We start from the raw sequence: 20,617 nt of genomic DNA, 5'->3' as shown, positions 1-20,617 counted from the left end.
CCTAGAGTCTCATAACATAATATTCAAAACGTCCAGGGTACAATCCAGAACGACCTGATTCACAGAGAACCAGCAAAGTCTGGCAAATTCTCAGAGGAAATATAATCGGCAGGCACCCACCACAGGATGACCCAGATGTTGGGATGATCACACAAAGACTTCAGAGCAGTTATTATAACCGTGCTCCAAGAAGGACGGGTGAATCCTCTTGAAAAGAATGGTAAGACAGAGACTATTGCAGGTTAGTAGAGAAACAGAAGATAGAAGAAAAGAACCGAGTGGAAAATTTTGAACAGAAAAGTACGGTACCAAGTAAAATATTCACTGGATGGGCTCCATAGCAGAATGCAGGTGATAGAGGAAAGAGTTAGGGAACGTACAGATAGATGAAGAGAAATTGCGTACTATGAACAACAGAATAAAACGATGGGGTAGGGGCACCTGGGTGGCTCAGTCGTTAAGCGTCTGCCTTCGGCTCAGGTCATGATCCCAGGGTCCTGGGATCGAGCCCCACATCGGGCTCCCTGCTCCGCGGGAAGCCTGCTTCTCCCTCTCCCACTCCCCCTGCTTGTGTTCCCTCTCTCGCTGTCTCTCTCTGTCAAATGAATAAATAAAATCTTTAAAAAAAAAAAAAAAAAAGATGGGGTAGAAAAGAGGGACAGAAGGGGAAAGTAGAGACCTGTGGAGCAATATCACAGAGCCTCATATTCATGTCATGTGAATCCCAAAAGGAGAGGAGAGAAGAGAAGCAGTAGGGAGCATTGGGATGGCGGTGGGTGACTTCCCCCCAGAGGCCCCGTGACTTCCTCAGCAGGTTGCTGGACCACGGGCTCAGCCGAACCACGCCTGTCCCTCCCTTCCCAGAAGGTGTTAGCAAGTCACGAGGAGGCAGTATTGCCCCGTGGTTCGAGTCAGCCAGGGCTTCAGCCTCTGACTGTGGGCAGGTGGCTTTGCCTCTGTGACCCTCAGTTTCCTTGACCAAACCACAGGGACATTGTACTTGTGTTTATTGCGAAACTCCTGTGTGTTCATCATCTCATTTAATCTTTCAGTAAACATAGAAGGTGTGATCTGCTCTATGGCCATTTTTCGGCTGGGGTGACTGAAGGTCGGGGAAGGGAATGACAATGAGTTGAGCCAACTGCAAAGTCGGAGGGACTGGTCCCCACAAGACTGCCCTCACTTTGGACCAGCTGGCTAGATATGCAGGGTCCCCGTGCCCATGCAGCTTCAATAATTCACGAGAATGACTCAACAGGACTCAGGAAGGTGCTCCTTAGAACTATAGTTTTATGATGGCAAAGGATGCAAATTAAAATCAGCCCAGGAAAGAGACACACAGGGCAGAGTCCAGAAGGGGTCCGGACGTGGGGCTTCCTGTCATTTTGTCCCCATGGAGTCATGGACGGTGTTACCTCCTCTTGCTCACTACGTGTGCAGTATGCACAGAATATTGCCAACGCGGGGAGCTCACTGAGCCTGTGGTGTCCAGAGTTTTTAACGGGGCTCGATCCCATACTCTCTGGGAGCTGACCATCAGCCTCCAGCACCCTCCTGGAGGTCCAGCTAATACCTCTAGTCATTGGTTTCTCTAGGGGACCCCAAAGCTGTCACCGTAAATCACATTGTCCGTGGCTAGAGCCCTCAGGCGAACAAAGACACCTCTGCTGGATATTCCACGAGCCTGGAGATCACCTCCTAGGAGCCAAGGGCGTAGACCAAGATCTCTCTTTGGATAAGATGAGTTCTTCACTACGCAGGAAGTAGCTGGTCACTGATGCCAAGTCATCCACCTGGTGAGTGGTTGGGCCAGGCTTCCAACCCAAGCTGTTTGGTTCCAAAGTCTTCCTCGCTCTTAACCTCTACACTTTGATGAGCATATGCATCTCCTGGGGATCTTGTCAAAATGTGGATTCTGAGTCAGTAAGTCTGGGAGAGACCTGAGCGTCTGTATTTCTAATAAGCTCTGGGTAACACTTACACTGGAGTCTGAAGACCACACTTTGAATAGCAAGAAGATACTTCATCTCTTCTCCCATGTTACCCCAATATGTCCAGAGCACAGAAGGCAGTGTGAGTTTGGAAAAATAGCACAGGGCAGGTTGAGTAGAGCCTGTAGGATTAGAAGCTATATATATATATTTTTCCTAAGTGCATTGAAAAGCCTTTGGAGGGTTTTGACCAGGGAAGTGCTATGATCACGTTTTAAAGTATCCCTCCACCTGTTGAATGAAGAATAAAAGCGTTGTCAGAAGACAAGAGGGGAAGCCAGGAGAGCATCTGGGAGGCTGCAGCGCTGGTCTAAGGGAGAGGGGATGGTGGCTTGGACCAGGGAGGTGGCAGAATGGTTTCAAAGAAGTAACTCGTGGATATAATGTAAGAAGCACAGTCAACAGAAAGTGCTCATGGATTAGATGTAAAGGACAATTCTCTATGGTGGCAAGCTACTTAACTCCTCTGAATGAAGATTTCCTCATCTGTAGATTTCAGCCCCCTAACTCCTAGGGTGTTGTGGGGACAAAAGGAAATGATCGATATAATGTGCTTAGCACAGCGCTTGGCCCTTAGTGAGGGCTCGGTGGGTTATGGCCTTGAACCTGGATGTGGGCCGAGGTAGAACTCCAGCCAAGCGGTCAGGAGGTGGGAGCAGACCCCTGCCACCCCGGGGCTCTCCTGGCGGAGCACAGAGCCCGCGGTGGCATCCCCGCCTCATCTTTCCTCCAGAGAGCTCCTCAAGCTGCCAAAGTCCATCCACCCAGGCGGTAAAACTTGGCTAGATCTTAAGCGTTCATTTTGGGCTCCGGTGGCAGCCTTTAAAGACCAGGCCAGCTGCCAGGGCTCCTGGGGAGTTTTTACTTCATTTGCGTGGTTGTTTAATGATTTTGGTGCCTTTAGATGGAGCCTCACTCCAGGCACATCCCCGTGGGGGAAAGCTTCAGGGGGCTGGGGATTTATCCAACCACACGTATCCCTGCAGAGCCCTAGCTAGGGGTGGGAAAGGGGAGCCAGTGAAGGTCAGGTTCAGCTTTGCCTTGGGCCACCGTGTTGGCGAGAAACAGCTGGGCTCAGCAGCCAAGTCCAGTACCTGGTGGCTGCAAGATGAAGGCTGGCACGTGGAAGAGATCAGAAACCAAGAATATCCTTTCCAGACCGCCCTTCTGTCCCTTGCCTTCTCTTGACTGCTCCAACCCAGAGCTGCCAGTCAGCGGGAGAAGGCTTAACCTTTGAAAGGCTAGGGACTGTGGGGCATGGGCTGAGTGTCATTTCTCTCCCTACATCTCAGGAAACCTTGTGAAAATAACTTGGGCTTAAAAGTCCGAGAACCAGGTCCAAAAGAGCTTGGTTGCTGAATCATCTCGAGCAGGAACCTTTCATCTCATTGAGCCTGCATTTTCTGTCTGTTGGACGCGTTTAAGGTCTACCTTGAGGTGGCTCATTCTGTCTCTAACAATGACAAACAGACGCATCCGCAGCACTTCCTGTGTGCCAGGCGCTGCGCCAAGGGTTTCGGATGAATTAACTCACTGAATCCTCATAGCAGCACTATGATGTAGGAATTACCATCGTTTTATGAATGGGGAAACTGAGGCTGTGCTAGGAGAAGTAGCATGCCCCAGGTCCCGGGGTCAGGATTCAGAGTCAGGTGGTCTGGGTCCAGAGTCTGGGCTCTCGGTCATTGAGTTACACAGCCTCGAATATTTATCAAGCCCCTACTTTGTTGAAGTGCTGTGCCTAGTTGCTGGAGAAATAGCAGAGAGGCAGAAATAATTAATCCTTCCCTGATGCTGGCATGCTAGTTGGGGTGAGACAAATCAACACCTAAAGAATAACAGAGTACAGTGACAGGGGCTGGAGCATCACTTTAAACTGGGTAATACAAGCTGAGAAAGGGCCGGCTGTGCAAAGATCGGGGAGAGGAACGTTCTAGGCAGAGGAATTGGCAAGTGCAAAGGCCCTGGGGCCAGAATGAGCAAGAAGGTGAAAGTGGCAGGAGTGTAGTTAATGAGGGGAGTGAATTACATGTGAGGTCAGAGCAATAAGTAGGGGTCATGGTAAGCTCAGATGACAAGTATCTATTGAACACCTACTGTGTGCCTAAGCCTGTTAGGCACTGGGGAAACTAGGGAGCACGACAGATGTGGCTTCTGCTTTCACAAAGGAGTGAGACGATGTGTGTGCGGGGATACTTAGCACATAGCAGATGCTCAGTGGGTGTAATTTTCTCTTTCCCTGTGTGTAAGTTGATGTGAAAACTGCTCCCCTGGGTTTCTTCCCAGCCCCCAACCCCCACACTAAAGCAGGATGTAGTTGGCTTATAATGGCAATCATTTCTAGAGACGGTCTTAGGCGAGGGCATTATTCGCCCACAAGCAGGTGGGTGAAGAATAAGCAGGGTGGGCAGAGGGGTCAGCCTTCGCTCTCTGTGTGGTGCCCCACACTGGCCAGGGGAGGCAGGGTCTTTGGGGCTTAACTCAAGGCCACTTTCTTTGTGATCCTGAGTTACAGAGCAGGCCCAGGAAGAGTCTGGGCCATAGTTCTCATTATGTGTTTGCTTTTAGGTTTTTTAAGATTTTTTTTTTTAGGGGAACCTGGGTGGCTCAGTCGGTTAAGCGTCTGCCTTCGGCTCAGGTCATGATCCCGGGGTCCTGGGATCGAGCCCCACATCAGGCTCCCTGCTCAGTGGGGAGTCTGCTTCTCCCTCCCCTCTGCCTGCCACTCTGCCTACTTGTGCTCTCTATCTCTCTGTCAAATAAAGAAAGAAAATCTTTAAAAAAAAAAAAAAGGTGGTTTGGTTTTTTTTAGAGATTTTTATTCATTTATTAGAGAGAGAGCACAAGAGAGAGTGAGAGAGAGCACAAGTGGGGTGAGGGGCAGAGGGAGAAGGCTCCCCACTGAGCAAGGAGCCCGATGCAGGACTCGATTCCAGGACCCTGGGATTATGACCTGAGCCGAAGGCAGACGCTTAACTGACTGAGCCACCCAGGCGCCCCTGCTTTTAGGTTTTATTCTGCTTAATTTTATTGAGGCTGGAAAAGCAAAAGAAAGACAGCCTATGGATGATTTGTGGGTGGGATCCTCTTCCTTTCTTGTTCAAGGTCACCTTGGCCTCTCAGTGGTGTCTTTGGTAAGGAAGGTCCAGGACACTTAGGAGATGCATGGACAGCTGTGTGATAAAATAAGGGTCCCCAGCCTTACTACAAGAAGTTTCCCTAAAGCCTCAGTATGTCCCTAAGGCATTTGAGGACTGGGGCAAATCATTCTTTCCCAGGTTATTGAGTGTGACTCAGAAAAGAAGGCACAGAAGGGGTAATGGGAAGGGCAGGAATTCAGTAGCTCTTCTTCCCACTCGTAATAAGAGGCAACCTTCGTCAGGCTTAGTAAGTTCCAGGCACAGTCCCAAGGACTGTCTCAGTGGATCCTCACAACAACTAAACGAGGGAGGTACCAGTGTTATGCCCATTTTACAGAGGATGAAACTGAAGCCCAGGTGCCTTGCTAAAAGTTCCTGTGTTAGCTGAGGTCAAGGAAGGCTGCTGGAGTAAATCAGCCATGCTGGTTTCTGGTTTACTGGAGTCGAAGCCGATCTCTTGCTCGCACGCCGGTGTTTGTGGGGCCTTTCACTAGTGGCCTTCCATGCAGGGATTCAGCGACCCAGGCCCCTTCCGTTTTGTGGCTCTGCCATCTTCTCGGGCCTTGGAGGGTTTCACCTCCAGCTGGTGGTTACGGGAGAGAGAGAGGGGGGGGCACAGAGAGAGAGGATTTTGTGGGAAGTTTTTATAGGCCGGGTCTGGAAGTTATGAATATCACTCCACTCCTACTCCGACCCTCTCGGCTACAACTCCCTGCAGGGGAGACTGGGACTGTAGTCCAGCTGCTTGTCCAGGAAGGAAAGGCTTTGGTGAGCTCACAGCCATCTCGGCCATAGGTACCCAAGGGGGCACGTAAAAGCCAGCCTGAGCCCTGAACAAGCTTGCTTCTCTGCTGCCTCCCCAAGCACCTGCTGCCCCTGAGTTCGCCGTGAGCGTCAGCCTGGGGGGATCCCATCTCACCGAATCCCAGGCTCGGGGACTTCCACCTAATAAGAGCGGTCCTCGCAGTGAATTCACCACATAACCTTTTAGCTGCCAAGTGCTGGGCAGCTACTGACGTAGAGAAGGAGTTAGACCCGTGGTTCTCGGCTGGGCTGATGTTGTCCCCCAGCAGACATTGGGCGGTGTCTGGAAGCGTTTGTGGTTGTCACAACTCCAGGGGTGCTGTTGGCATCTAGTAGGTGGAGGTCAGGGATGCTGCTCACATCCCACAGTGCATGGACCAGCCCCCCTGGTGGCGACCACCCTGAGCTCGAGCAGTGGGCTCTGCTGGTCTGGGAGTTTGCGGGGCGGGGCGGGGCGGGGGGGGGGGAGCCTCTGTGAAGGGCTCAGAGCCAGTTTGCTCCAGTCATGTGCCTGTGGGAGGCATGTTTATTCTCCCGATGGCATTTTAACCTCTCAGCACTTCTTGTGGTTTTTCTTTGGCTGCCTGAGCATGAAGAATTCAGGGGCAGAAACCCGAGTGCATTTGTGCTCATCTGTGTAGATTTTTCAAATGGCTTCCCTGCTTCCATAAAGATTTGGGCAGACAGAAGCATCCTGCTCGGCACACGAGCCCGTCTCCCAGGTGGTGTGACCTGGACAGATGGACTGCCGCCTGGCTCCGCAGGAGAGGGCGTGGGGAGCCCTCTCAGGAAGAGGAGCAGAGTATTTTTAAATCTGGTCTCTGCTCCTCCCCACCTTGTGGCTTATGGGTGCCTGTCAGCTGCATGGGGTGACACCAAGGGTTTACAAGGGAAAAGGGGTTCTGGTGGCTTCTCAGTGTCGTTATGATAAGGAATATATGTTTATACACATATATACATATGCATATACACGTATATATAGTGCAACTGTACAGGAGAGAGTAGAATAAAAAGTAAAAATCCCTAATTCTCCCTACTTAAAGGTAATTAGTCCTCACAAGCCTTCTTTCTAGGACCATATACACTTCTGTGTACGTGAATGTGTGCACGTATGTACGTGTATACGGGAGCAGATGTACACGAGTGTGTGCGGTGTCTCCATCCGCTATTGTTCGTATCCAGAATAGATAGGCTTTTCTGCGACTTGGTCTTTTCACATAATAGCTCTTGGACATTTTTCCATACTAGCATGTTTATATATATATATATATATGTGCATGCAAACCAGGCACTGTGGATACAATAGTGAACAAATTAGACAAAAATCCTGGTTTCATCAGATGACTACTTGAATGTGGGAAGACAGGTAGTAAACAAAGCAAGTAACCATATGAGGGCCATGTAGAGATGAAGTTCAGTGCTAAGGAAGAAACAGAAGGAAGGAAAGAGAATAGTGAGGGATGGGGGGAGGATTGCGATTTTTTCCAAGGTGGCCAGGGAAGGCCTATGGAGAAGGTGACATTTGAGCCAAGACGGGAAAGAGGTCAGAGATGGACCACGTGGATATGGATGGGGGAAGAGCGTTGCAGCCAAAAAGAATACCAAGTGCAAAAGCTCTTACGTGGAAGGGAGTGAGAGCAGGGAGATCAGTGTGGCTGGACATGGAGTGCAGATTTCCCCTAATTATTTTTAATGACCGCATGATATTTCATTAAGTCCAGGAGTTGAAGAATTTATTTAATTAGTCCCCTGTTGGTAACACTGGGATTCATTCCAGGGGTTTTTTTGCAGTTAGGAACATTACTGGGGTGGGCACCCTCAACATGTCTCCGCAGATGTGTCCAAATGTACCGTGAGCTAAAAATCCAGCAGTGGGCTTGCTCCGCCAAAGCATATATGTTTGTCCATTTGGATAGCCGTTGTCAAAATGTGCAGTCCGGGGATGCCTGGGTGGCTCAGTTGGTTAAGCGTCCGACTCCTGATTTCGGCTCAGGTCATGATCTCAGGGTCCTGGGATCAAGCCCCACATCAGGCTTCCTGCGCAGCGGGGAGTCTGCTTGTCTCCTTCTCCTTCCGCCCCTCCCCCACTCTCTCTCTAAAATAAATACATAAATAATTTTTTAAAATTTGCAATCCCAAAAAAAGAAAGTGGCAAAATTTTTACTCTTTTGTGTCTTCTTGCAGTATGCAATTGAAACAGATGACTTTGACAAATGCTTTTATGCCTTTGTGGCCCACGGAGGCCTCAACTCCTGCCCCCCCCCCCAACAAAAGGACTCTGGCAAGGCTGAAATAGGCAAGCTTTGAAAATTATGAAGTGCTGAACAACTATGAGGTGATATTTTTTACCTTTAAAAAGCATTTTGATTTTTAATTCTGTATTATATAATACTCCAAATATATGGGGGAAAAAATCACAGGCAGTCATGGACCCCCCACCCAGATCTGTCTCAGATTAGTTTTTCATCTCAGTTGGCATAGGCAAAGCAGTTCCACATGGGTCACTGGCTTCAAAAACCCAGGGTGTGCAGTTATTTCATTTTGAAAGGAAATGAGTGAAAATGTGATAAATGGACTTGATCAAGATGTAAAACTTTCGCTCTTTGAAAGACATAGTTAAGAAAATAAAAGAGTAAGGCACACCCCAGAGGAATTTTTTGCAAATGGACTTGATCAAGATGTAAAACTTTTGCTCTTTGAAAGACATAGTTAAGGGGCGCCTGGGTGGCTCAGTCGTTAGGTGTCTGCCTTCGGCTCAGGTCATGATCCCAGGGTCCTGGGGTCGAGCCCCGCATCGGGCTCCCTGCTCGGTGGGAGGCCTGCTTCTCCCTCTGCTCTGCCTCCCTCTCTCTCTCTCTGTCTCTCGTGAATAAATAAATAAAATCTTTAAAAAAAAAAAAAGACATAGTTAAGAAAATAAAAGAGTAAGGCACACCCCAGAGGAATTTTTTGCAAAACCTATCCAACAAAGAGCCTGTATCCAGAATATATAAAGAACTCCAGTAACTCAGTAACAAGACCGCTATGAAAGTAGAACAATTGAGTTTGTGTGTTTGTTTTTTTATGATCTCAACATTTTATGGAGGACCTTTAAAAAAAATTGGAAGACTTACTCAGTCAACACCCGTATTCCCACCACCTAGATTTTGCACTGTATATTTTGCTGTTTGCTTTACCACACATCTATCTATCCCTCTATTTATCTCAGTTCATTTTTTTCATGCATTTCGAGATCAGTTGCAAACATTAGTCCCATTCGTTTGTTTTTTAAAGTTGACTTTTTGTTGAAGTTTAGCATACAGAAAATCATTACATAGGCATGATCGATGAAACCATTGGCTCTTGGTGATTAATAAGTCAGTCTCCTGCCCCTCTCCTCTCTCTGGAGGCTGGAGGTTGGGATGGACTGAAAGGTCCACCCTCTAATCATGCCTTGGTCTTCCTGGCAGCCAACCCCCTTCCTGAAACTATCTGGAGACCTCTGTCACCAGCCATCTCATTAGTATACCAGAAGACACTCGTCACTTGAAGATTCCAAGGGTCTTAGAAGCTCTTGGGTCATGAACCCGGGACAAAGACCAAATATTATAACACAAGATGCTCTTATCACCGCTATCACTTAGGAAATTACAAGGGTTTTAGGAGCTCTGTGTCAGGAAGTGGGGGCAGAGACTAAATATATTTTTATTATGTCATTTTCATGGCTATTCATTTGCATATAGTCTGTGGCTTCTTTCTGCTACAATGGCAGAGAAGTTGGGACAGAGACTATAGGGGGCCCTTGAAGCCTAAAGTCTTTACTGTCTGGCTCTTTATGGTGAAAGTCTGCCCATCCTTGCACTAAAGTAACACCTCTGGGCTCTCTTTTATTCATCTTATTTTTATATTTTTTTAAGATTTTATTTATTTGAGAGAGAGAAAGCGCATGAACAGGGGGGAAGGGCAGAGGGAGAGGGAGAAGCAGGCTCCCTGCTGAGCAAGGAGCCCGATGCGGGACTCGATCCCAGGACCCTGAGATCATGACCTGAGCTGAAGGCAGACGCTTAACGGACTGAGCCACCCAGGCGCCCCTATTCATTTTATTATTTGCTTTATTCTCTGTTATCTTGTATTTACTTGCCCAGGGAAGAATTGACTTATCTGACTGGGAACCTGGTGGGTTTTCATCTGAAGGTCCATGGTCTTCTGCTGGATGGGATTAAGGTGTTAAAGATCTCCCAGCCCTCCTCTTCTCTCTGGTGACCTACCTGCCCACAACAGGGAGGGAGCATTCTCTGTAGCTCCTTCAGTGAGCCTGCTGGTCAGGCTTGCCCCTGCCAAGACGAGGCCTGCACTGTGTTTGGTCAGAGAAGTTTAATTCCAGGAGAGCAAATAGGGTCTGGCCCCTTTCTATAATCCAGCTAAGCTACCAATCCAACTGATACTTTGTTCTGCATCTAGCACAGTGTACCTAACCTGACCCCATGAGAATCCCCTGGGGAGCATGTGAAAAACACTGGCACCCAGTCCCCCACCCCCCAAACCCATCGACAGCATCTCTTGGGCTGAGGTCTGGGCACTAGGATTTTTTTAAAAGCCTTCTGAGGGATTCACATGTTTGTGATATTTCTCCTTTGTTTTCCCAATTGTTTCTCAATTATTTCAGAAGACAGAGAGGGGGAAGATTTGGTTAGTTATCCCCCTGAAGCTTCTAACAGGTGTCTTGCAACTAGCTCTGAAGCCGGTTTGTAGTGAACATTTCCCCCAGAGCAATGCCAGCATCTCTAAGACATGTGTACAAGGATGATCCTCTTTCAGATATATACATTTTGGTTGTTCGTGTAAAAACAAGCACATTACGTTATCATCACACTTTTAAATGCTTCCTCCTAGACGGTGTGATTCAGACCTGAAAGTGATGCTTCAACCCATATGTCATCTTTATAAACGCAGGCTCCACATGGCTCCGTTTCCACACAGAGGAGTAAAGAAATGGTCCAGCCGTGGTCCAAAGGAATTTCAAAAGGAATTTTAATCTTTCTTTTTTTTTTTTTAAGATTCATTTTATTTATTTTCTTTAGAGGAGGGGGGTGGGAGGGGCAGAGGGAGAGGGAGAGAGTGTCAGGCAGACTCTGCACTGAATGCGGGGCCCAGATCAGGGCTCGATCTCATGACCCTGAAGTCACGACCGGAGCTGAAGCCAAGAGTCAGATGCTTAGTCGACTATACCACCCAGGCACCCCAAAAGGAATTTCAATCTTGACTCCTGTGTCTTGAGGAAGGAGGAAGAGACCTAATCCGTAAGCCATGAAGATAGTCCTCAAAGACCTCTGCCTCCACTCCCCAGTTTCTGGTGGTGGATTAATGAAGGGAAACCCCAGGTCACATGCTTTTCCCTTAAGGCAGTGTTTCTCAGCCTCAGTGCCTGTGGACATTTTGGGCCAGTAGATCCTTTATTTTGAGGTTGTCCTGAGTACAGTAGGATGTTTAGCAGCGTCTCCTCTCCAGTGGTGACAATCCAAATGTCTCCTAACATTGGCAAATTTGGGGACCAAAATGGGCCCAGCTGAGAACCACTGCATTGAAGGAATTGAACAACTCACTTTAAGCCAGTATTTCCTATAGACCTGGCCAAAAGGGGTCTCTACTCTAGGCCTTGTGCTTTCGGTGGGGTGAGAGGTCAGAAGGCAAGCCCAAGGAGTCAAGGTAACGTGCCCACCCCGTGCTCAGGCCTCTGTCCAGGCCCTCCTCAGGAAAGCAGGCCATGATGGTGGTGTGTGACCTCTAGACCCAAGAGATAATGATAGACTTACCTTGTAAATAGACATGTGGATCAAATCATTTAGTGTAACCGAGAATCCATAGAATGGGGGCTGACACGTAATAAGCACTATATAAGGGTTAGGTGCTAGTATTATATTTTTCATATCAATAGTCTGGAGACATAAGACGGCTTCCTTGTTTGCTGCCCACCTGCAGAAGAGGCCATTCAGATGTTGGAGGCAAATGTGACGCCCCTGGGCCCTACAGAGATGATGGGACAGGCTCCAACATGGCACCTTCGTGAGGGGACTCTCGATGCCCCTTGCCCTATAGGCCAGCTTGAGGGCCTCACTCCCCTTCAAACACACATGCATGCACTGTATTTCTGCTCCGAATCTTGTTTTTGTCCTGTAGCGGGGTCAGTGGAAGGGGGAATGGGTGAGACTTTTCTGAGACAAGAGAAGGAAAAGCGTTGCTGGGCTGAGTGTCCATCCCTGCTGTGCCACATGCCGGCCCTGTGACCTTGGGCGCTCCACCTCCGAGCCCCTGTGAGCCTCTCATTCTCCGTCTGCTGAAGGATATAAGTAGTGCCTTCCCTAACAGGACTGTGGTGTGGATTGAGTCAAAAAATGTATATAAACTACTTCTCTCAGTGCCTAGCATACAGGACTCAGGATTTGGTATTGCAGTGGGGTTTTTTTCCTTTTTTTAGAGAGTGAGAGAGAGCGTGTGCATGTGTGTGTACTTGTGCAAGGAGGAGTGGCGGGGGAGGGGCAGGGAGAGAGGGAAAGAGAGAATCTTAAGCAGACTCTGCGCCCAGCGCAGAGCCCAGTCTCACAACCCTGAGATCATGACCTGCGCCGAAATCAAGAGTCGGACCCTTAACCGACTGAGCCACCCAGGCGCCCTGGTATTGCTGATTTTTAATTACAATAATCCTGTTATCTAAACTGTCATTTTGACCATTGGAAGGAAAAACATCTGAGCAGCTGCTATGAATCACAAAATGAAACCTCACTCTTAAGTCGTGGATGAAACTTCTTAGAACCAAAGAAATGTTAGAGTTGAAGATGGCCTTAAAACCTACATAAACCCACCCACTGTATAAATGGGAAAACTGAGGCCCAGGCAAAGGATATGATTTACCTTGTTTTGAAGAAACACCTGAAACAGCTTCTAGCTTTCAGAGAGAAGAAGAAAAAAGAGGGAATGCTATAGCTTGAGGAAGTTTTGCAAAAGTTGACGAGAGAATGGGTACCACCTTTGTTGGGATGTGTCAGGGCTGGCCTCTGGAGAGCGGGGGACAGGAGGAAAAGGGACAAGGAGATTGCTTTGGGGCTTCTCTGAGGGTTGGGATAACTCCTGAACATCCAGACAAAGTGTGGGGATCCCTCCGCGCTGAGGAATTAGGGAGGACTGGGAAACAGCCCAGGATGGGTTTTGCTGGCTTCATGTTTTTTGTTTTTTTTTTTATAGAAATGTGGGAATACTGCAACTGAGTACCCAAGAGGTAGACTGTGGGGCCTGTGATGAGGTGGGGTTCTGACCATGACCTGGGGCACCCCTGCACTGTGCTATCAGCCTCAAAGGAGCATGTGGGGGTATCACCTTGGAACCAAACATGCAAAATGGGGAGCTGTCGAGATTTTTTTTTTTTTTCCTTTTAATTTGCAGTGTTTATGACACCCACATGCTAAGTCATCCAGCTTCCCTTCCAGACCGGCTGCCTTGGCAAACTAAATTAGCACCCCAAAGAGTTTAGCTCTTGCGGGGAAGAACAGATTCATTTTCACAGCAAATATCAACATGTGAAAGCCTCAGCTTTGTGCCTGACTCACTCAGGGCACCTAGGTTTTGACTGGAGCAGTGAGCAATCTGCCTGTACCTCCCTGGGCCTCTGCCCCCCGAGCCGTAAAATGGGCCAGTGATAGCAACTGTCTTAGAGCAGTGGTTCTCCAGGGAGAAGGGTTAGATGATGCTCCTAGGGGATGTACGGCGATGTCTGGAGATAACTTTGGGTTGTCACAGCTCGGGAGGGGACAGCTAGTGGCATCTTCCAGAGATGCTCCTCAACATCTTACGCTGCTCAGAATAGCCCGGCAACAGAGAATGATCTGGCTCCAAACGTCAGTAGTGCTCAAGGTGAGAAACCTGACTCTAGAGGGTTGATATGGAGATTTAGCAAGTTAATCCACATGATGTGCTTAGCCCTGGGCCGTACGTATAATAGGTGCTTAATAAAGCTGTGTTACTCTCCACGCTTCTTCAAAGCCTGGTCCCTGAGCCTCTCATCGTGCTTTGGTTTTGCAAAGGGGTTTTGCTCACCTAACTTGCCATGGTGATTGGTGCCACAGAAGCAGACAGATATGTTGGTAATCCTTTAGAGATAAGTTGAGCCTCAAATTCCAGAAAGCGCAATATGCCAGGGATACCCATGCCCTGTCTGAGGGTGGAACTGGACTTTGGTGGCTCGCCTGTCTGCACAGGGGGCCATCCTCTGAGACTGTCGCATCAGGGCGCTTGAGATTCGTTAAGGCTACGGAGAGAACACAGTGTGACCAGTAACAGAGCGCCTTGCTGGCCAAGGTGGTTGCCCTACTCTGTAACCATTGGGGGGAGGGGCACTAAAGGGGTTTTGTATGAGTAAATCTTCCACTGACTGCATGCCCTCCCCTTTGATGTTAAAAAAGGCTTTAAGTTTTTTACTGTGTTTGATAGAGAACTTGTTACACTCCCTTTGACCCATTAACCGGAACCCTGAGCTTTCTAACTGATTCAGTCATGACAATGAAAATAAATGATCATACGGTTGAATATACCTTTGGCTCTGTGAAGGAGTACGGGGTTGTTTGCCCCTTTACTAAATGGCCACATTCTACTGTACTTTTTGAAAGTTCTTGGGTGCTTGGGTGGCACACTCGGCTAAGTGTTTGACTTTTGATTTTGGCTCAGGTCGTATTCTCAAGGTCGTATTCTCAGGGTCGTGAGATCGAGCCCCACCCTGGGATGCACACTCAGCACAGACTCTGCTTGAGATCCTCTCTCTCCCTCTTCCTCTGACCCTCCCCCTGCCCTCTCTAAATAAATAAATAAACTCTTAAAAAAAGAGGAAGTTCTTACATCTGCTGGTAGTTGCAATCCACTAAATTAAGTTACTGCAGATGGGGACGCCTGGGTGGCTCAGTCGGTTAAGCGTCTGACTTCAGCTCAGGTCATGATCCCAGGGTCCTGGGGTCGAGCCCCACATCGGACTCCCCATGCCTGGCTCCCCACTCAGCAGGGAGTCTGCTTGTCCTTCTCCCTCTGCCCCTCCCCCCACTTGTGCTCACTCTCTCTCTCTAATAAATCTTGGGAAAAAAATTAAAAAATTACTGCAGGTGGGGAAATCAGATGACCAAGTTTATTCAGAGTATGTCTAAATCCATGAAGAGTAAATAGGTTCTTAGAGAAAATATGAGGAGCCCTCTCCATGGGTTTTGTGCACAAATTCTGAATCTTTTCTCACTGTTGCAACACCTTTGTGCTACTCTCTGAATTGTATCGGTCGTTGGGAAGCCGCTTCCGGACGACTAGGGTACACGGTCCAGTAATACACTAGGGACTCGCAGTAGAATGAGTCCCCCGTAACAACCAGGAGGGATATTTGGGGATGCCTCGCGACAAAATGTCTAATTGTGATTGTTTCTAAGGAGGAGGAAAGTGGGGATCTAGTTACACAGAATTGGCTTCCTTTGCAGGGTTTTTGCTGCAAATACTTCAAGTTGTATCACCAACTAGCTCAGTGACTTGGTTTCCTTATCTGTAAAATGGAGGGCTTTGGGTATCTGGCCCTCTGTCTCTGAGCCCCTTTCTGGATTCTATAGATATCCAGTCTTAATTCCCCATTTCTCCCAACAACATGCTCCCTAGAATTTACAGTGATAGCAAATCTTGATATTCTCTCAGGCAGCTTTTATCATAGAAGTCATTAGTTTTCTTCAGCTCTGGCTTTGTTATAACTTGCATTTTAAATGTTCGATTTTTAAAAGACTGTTAAGATTGCCATAACTTTACCAAGTGATTTGCAAATGTCAAAGCCTGCCAATTAACTCAGATGGCCACAGCAGTGACTGCTTTCCACCAGAAAGGTTGAATCACTTAGGAGCACCTACCTTGCAAGGGCCAAGTGATTCAGCACACCAAGGAACTTTGCAAACTGGGAAAGGGAGCGTAGGATATTAGACTGCCTTTTAGTCTTCTTTGCCTTCTGGCGATTTAGATGTGGATTCTCTAATGGCAACTTTGTTTTGTTTTTTTCTTTTGTTTTCTTTCTTTGTTTTTTTAAGATTTTATTTATTTCACAGAGAGCAGGAGAGCACAAGCAGGGGGAGCAGCAGAGGGAGAGGGAGAAGCAGACTCCCTGCTGAGCAGGGAGCCTGACATGGGGCTTGATCCCAGGACCCTGGGATCATGACCTGAGCCAAAGGCAGTGGCTTAACCGACTGAGCCACCCAGGCGCCCCTGTTTTCTTTCCAAAACAATATGTACTGTAAGAAGTGCAAACCATACTTACATAATACAGAACGCAGAAAGTTCCCTGTCTCCCCCCCCCCCCCCACCCCCGGAGAGAGCCACTCTCAACAGTTTGATGAAATTCCTCCAGATTGTTTTCTATTCTATATATTAACTTTTTTTTTTTAACAAAAAAGAGATTGTGTTTACATATACTATTTTGCAACTTGCTTTTGTCTCCTAGCAATATGTCTTGGAGATGTTTCTATTTTATATATATAGGTCTATCTCATTTTACAGCAATGTTGGTTTCCATGACATTATTACATCAGAAATGATTTAATTAGTCTCCGCCAGTCTTTGTCTGGATGCTCCCCAAAGCTGATCCTAAGACAATGACTTGGGTTCAGATAGGCTACTAAGGAGGTGACCCCAGGAAGTACTGATAAGAGAGTGGAAAAGGGAGACAAGCCAATCAGGGATATTTGATGCGTGGGTAACTGCAGCTTGGAAGATCCCCAAGACCATCAAGTTAAGTGATTCGCTGGAAGGACTCACAGACTTAGCAAAGCTATTATACTCATGGTTACAGTTTATTACAGAAAAAGGAAACAGACCAAAATCAGCAAAGGAAAGAGGCACACAGGGCAGAGTCCAGGCGAGAACAGATATGAGTTTCCAGTTGCCCTCTCCCAGTGGAGTTGTGAGGACAGCACTTCATTGTCCCAGGAGTGATGTGGGGAGACACACACTCGAAAGGGCGCCAACCAGAAAAGTGCACGCAAGCCTTGGTGTCTGGGATATTGATCAGGCAATCAATCCCGTAGGCGTCCAAGTGGCTGACCCTAGTCTCCAGCCCCTGCAGAGGTCAAACTGCTATTCACAGAGTGGCCCAAGGACTCGACCGTAAGTCGTCGTTAGCATAGACTGGCGTGGCCCCGGCAGAGGGCTCCGGGTGCTTGAGAGCTGGGGGTAGCCTCTAGGGTGGGCTGGGGAGGTGGACAGGGCGCCACAGCCTCAGCTACACTTCTTCATGGACATTTTTTTGTTATTTACATTTTTCATTCTCACAATGTTCTATTTCTAGAGCAGGAGTTGGCAAACTTTTCTATAAAGGACCAGATAGGAAATAGTTTCAGCTTTGTGGGCCACACAGTCTCTTCTGCAGCTATTCAGCTCTGCTTCTGTAGTGCGCTAGCAGTCACAGGCATTGTGTAAACAAATGGGTTTGACCGGGTTCCAATAAAACTTTATTTACAAAACACGGTGGCGGGCCCGATTTGGCTTAGAGGCTCTAATAACCCAGGTATTATCCAATATCCAATATCCAGAGAATATCCTTGTATGTATACCTTTGTCCATTTGTGCAGATAATCCTATGGGATAAATTCCTAGAAATAGAATTGCTGGATCACAAGTTACAACATTTTTGGGGCGCCTGGGCGGCTCAGTCATTAAGCGTCTGCCTTCGGCTCAGGTCATGATCCCAGGGTCCTGGGATCGAGCCCCGCATCGGGCTCCCCGCTCAGCGGGAAGCCTGCTTCTCCCTCTCCCACTCCCCCTGCTTGTGTTCTCTCTCTCGCTGTGTCTCTCTCTGTCAAATAAATAAAATAAAATAAAAACAAAAAAAAACAAGTTAACAACATTTTTATTTCGAGTACACACTGTGAACCTCTCCTAAAAGTTGAACCAGCTTCCCCTTTCACAAGCAATACATGAGAGTGTTTGAGATTTCCTTTCTTAAAACCTTTTCCCAAGGGAAACCTACATTCATCTACTAGGATGTTTCTGCATTTTCATTCTTGAGCTTTGGAGAGGTATAGGAGGATAGAACATTTTGCCCCCAAGGAAGAAAACCAAATAGAGCCTGAAATGGCCTCCTGATAGTATCTTGCTTTACCAAGGCCCACAGAGAAGGGGACTCTGGTAACTTGTTTTCATTTGGTGAGATCAAACCTTACACTGCCCACTAGGCGTGGTTCAAAACAAACCTGAGTGTTACCTTTTCAAAAAAAAAAACTTCAAGGGATGCCTGGGTAGCTCAGTCGGTTGAGTGTCTGCCTTCGGCCCAGGTCATGATCCCAGGGTCCTGGGATCAAGTGCCGCATTGGGCTCCCTGCTCCGTGAGGAGCCTGCTTCTCCCTCCGCGTCTTCCTCTGCCTGCCGTTCTCCCTGCTTGTGCTCTCTCTCTCTCTCTGACAAATAAATAAAATCTTTGAAAAAAAAAAAACTTCAAATGCCTCAGAGAGCTCCTTAGGTAATGTCCTTTATTAAGCGAAGATTCCTGCCCTAATTTTTCCCTTCTGTAAGGGATCTTCACGTAAACAAGATCCCCCTGTGTGTCCTGAACACTTTACCAAGTTACAAGAAATATACAGGGTCCAATTTTGGTCCACATTGCTGACAGGTACTGGACACTGGAGTGGTATTGGACTCGACTGGTGCGGGCTACCCTTGTTCACCCTGGGTCTTTTTGGTACTTAGACAATGGATGGGGTTTTGTTTTTGTTTTTCCACTTTTCTTTTTTTCTTCCCGTTCCGCGCCCCCCCCCCCAATTTTTATCATTTAGAATTCTTGATGTGAACCCCACAGGGGAGAACGGAGGCTCATTAGCATTCAAGTTCTGTTTTTGGCTGCATATTTTAGCTGGTTTATTTGATAATCGGCATCCCTCCTGGGATCCAGCCCGCTTTTGCTCGGCTCATGCTGGGTGAATCTGTGATATTTCCCATTCTGCAGTCCTTCATTTATAACCCAGACGCAGCCTGCTTTCCCATTCGTGAGATGACATGCCCGGACTACCCACACACAGATAAAGAATTAGGCAGAACTTGGCTGGGAAGATAAATCAAGCTAACCATCTCATTAGGCTTGAAAGACACAAATTAAGCTTGCATTGGAATTAACAGAGAAGCCTTCCAAAGAGACACGCAGTACAACAAGGGGTAGAAGAAATTGCCATGGCCGTTTCTCTCAGGAAGCTTGCCTCCATTGCCTGGAACAGAGGAAACATAAAGCCTCTTTTATAAAAGCTCCACAGACAGAGATTTGGGATCAAAATAGCAGTATAACCTTCACTGAGTGCTTATCTAGGTACTGTGTGCTGAGACATTACACACGTTATCTCCTCAAAACCTCACAATGACAGATGAGGTAAAGCACTATCAAGATTCCTCTTTAACCTAGGAGGAAACTGAGTCTCAGAGAGATTCCTTCCCTTGTCTCGGGGTCCCAGAGCTAGCCTAATGGTCACCGAGGATATCTGGCCCATGGCCCACGGCTTAACCTAGTGGCTCTTCTCCAGCATGAACTGACCTTTCAGGGGACATTGGGCCCCGTCTGGAGACATTTTGGATTGTGACAGCTGGTGAGGGTGGTGCTCTTGGCGTCGAGTGTATAGAAGCCTGAGGTGCTGCTCAACATCATGCACAGGACAGCCCCCATGACAAAGAACGTCAGCAGTGCCGCCATTGAGAAACCCCGGGTTAACTACTCAACCAGACTTCAGTGATGGCTGACTGTCCCCCTAGAACTACCCACCTGTAGTGCTCTGTACACAGCGTGGTAGGGCAATGGCTGTGAGTTTAAAGTTGCGTATTATAGGGGACGCCGCTATCTGGCAGAAGGACCAGCCAGTGCGGAGGCCAGGAGGCGGGAACATGCCTGGCATGGTGAGGAACAGCCGGCCACCTGGTATACCTGGAGTGAAGGGACTCACGGGCAGATGAGATGAGGGAAGTGGGGCGTTCTTACCATTAAAAGAAACAGATGATGTCCCAAAAGCAAGGAGCCCGTGCCTGCAGTTGAGGAACGTGTAGACTAACAACCTCTGTCTTGTTCCCGTCTCCCTGTTCCGTTTCTCTCCTTCCTCCGACCTCCTCCCCGCCGCCCTCGCCCCTCTGGCTCCCTAGTGTTTGGCCACAACATGAAGAGCAGCAACGACTTCATCGGAAGGATTGTCATCGGCCAGTACTCTTCGGGCCCCTCCGAATCCAACCACTGGCGGCGAATGCTCAACACTCACCGCACGGCCGTAGAGCAGTGGCACAGCCTGAGGTCCCGGGCCGAGTGTGACCGCGTGTCTCCTGCCTCGCTGGAGGTGACCTGAGAGCTGTGGGAAAAGCAGCTTTCATTTGTTTAAAAAAAAAAAAAAAAGGAAGAAAATTTAAGACAGAAAGAAAACGTGTCACATGCCTATTACATCTACACAGCACGCACACACACACACTCAAATACACACACACACACTAAATCCTCTCAGAACTGAGAGGAAGCTGACTATTGAACACAAAATGGTTGCCCTCAATGAGCAAAGCCTGAGAACTTTCTAGAAACCCCATCTATACGTCACGAGCTGAGTGGGCTCTGCTGTGAGACTTACTGGCAGTGCTTGCTCCTGTTGATACCCCTACCCCCAAATGCACTTTCAACCCTCAGGCCAGAGAAGG

The 20,617-nt window shown here is 48.0% G+C and overlaps 1 protein-coding gene across 8 annotated transcripts in view; it reads left to right on the top strand.

The window, feature by feature from the left end:
- The window catches only part of LOC116628049 (synaptotagmin-17), a 74,682-nt gene extending 54,344 nt beyond the window's left edge, over window positions 1-20,338 (top strand). For all 8 annotated transcript variants that reach the window (XM_032398106.1, XM_032398105.1, XM_032398101.1 and 5 more), the window contains one exon: window positions 20,081-20,338. In XM_032398106.1, coding sequence (XP_032253997.1) covers window positions 20,081-20,277 — 197 coding nt within the window. In that variant the 3' untranslated portion in view covers window positions 20,278-20,338. The remainder of the gene's footprint in view (window positions 1-20,080) is intronic.
- Window positions 20,339-20,617: the final 279 nt, after the last annotated feature.

This window comes from Phoca vitulina, unplaced genomic scaffold (assembly GCF_004348235.1).
Source record: "Phoca vitulina isolate PV1807 unplaced genomic scaffold, GSC_HSeal_1.0 scaffold110, whole genome shotgun sequence".
Taxonomy (NCBI): domain Eukaryota; kingdom Metazoa; phylum Chordata; class Mammalia; order Carnivora; family Phocidae; genus Phoca; species Phoca vitulina.
The sequence above is the reverse complement of the archived record's forward strand: the minus strand, read 5'-3'. Positions and strand labels throughout refer to the sequence as shown.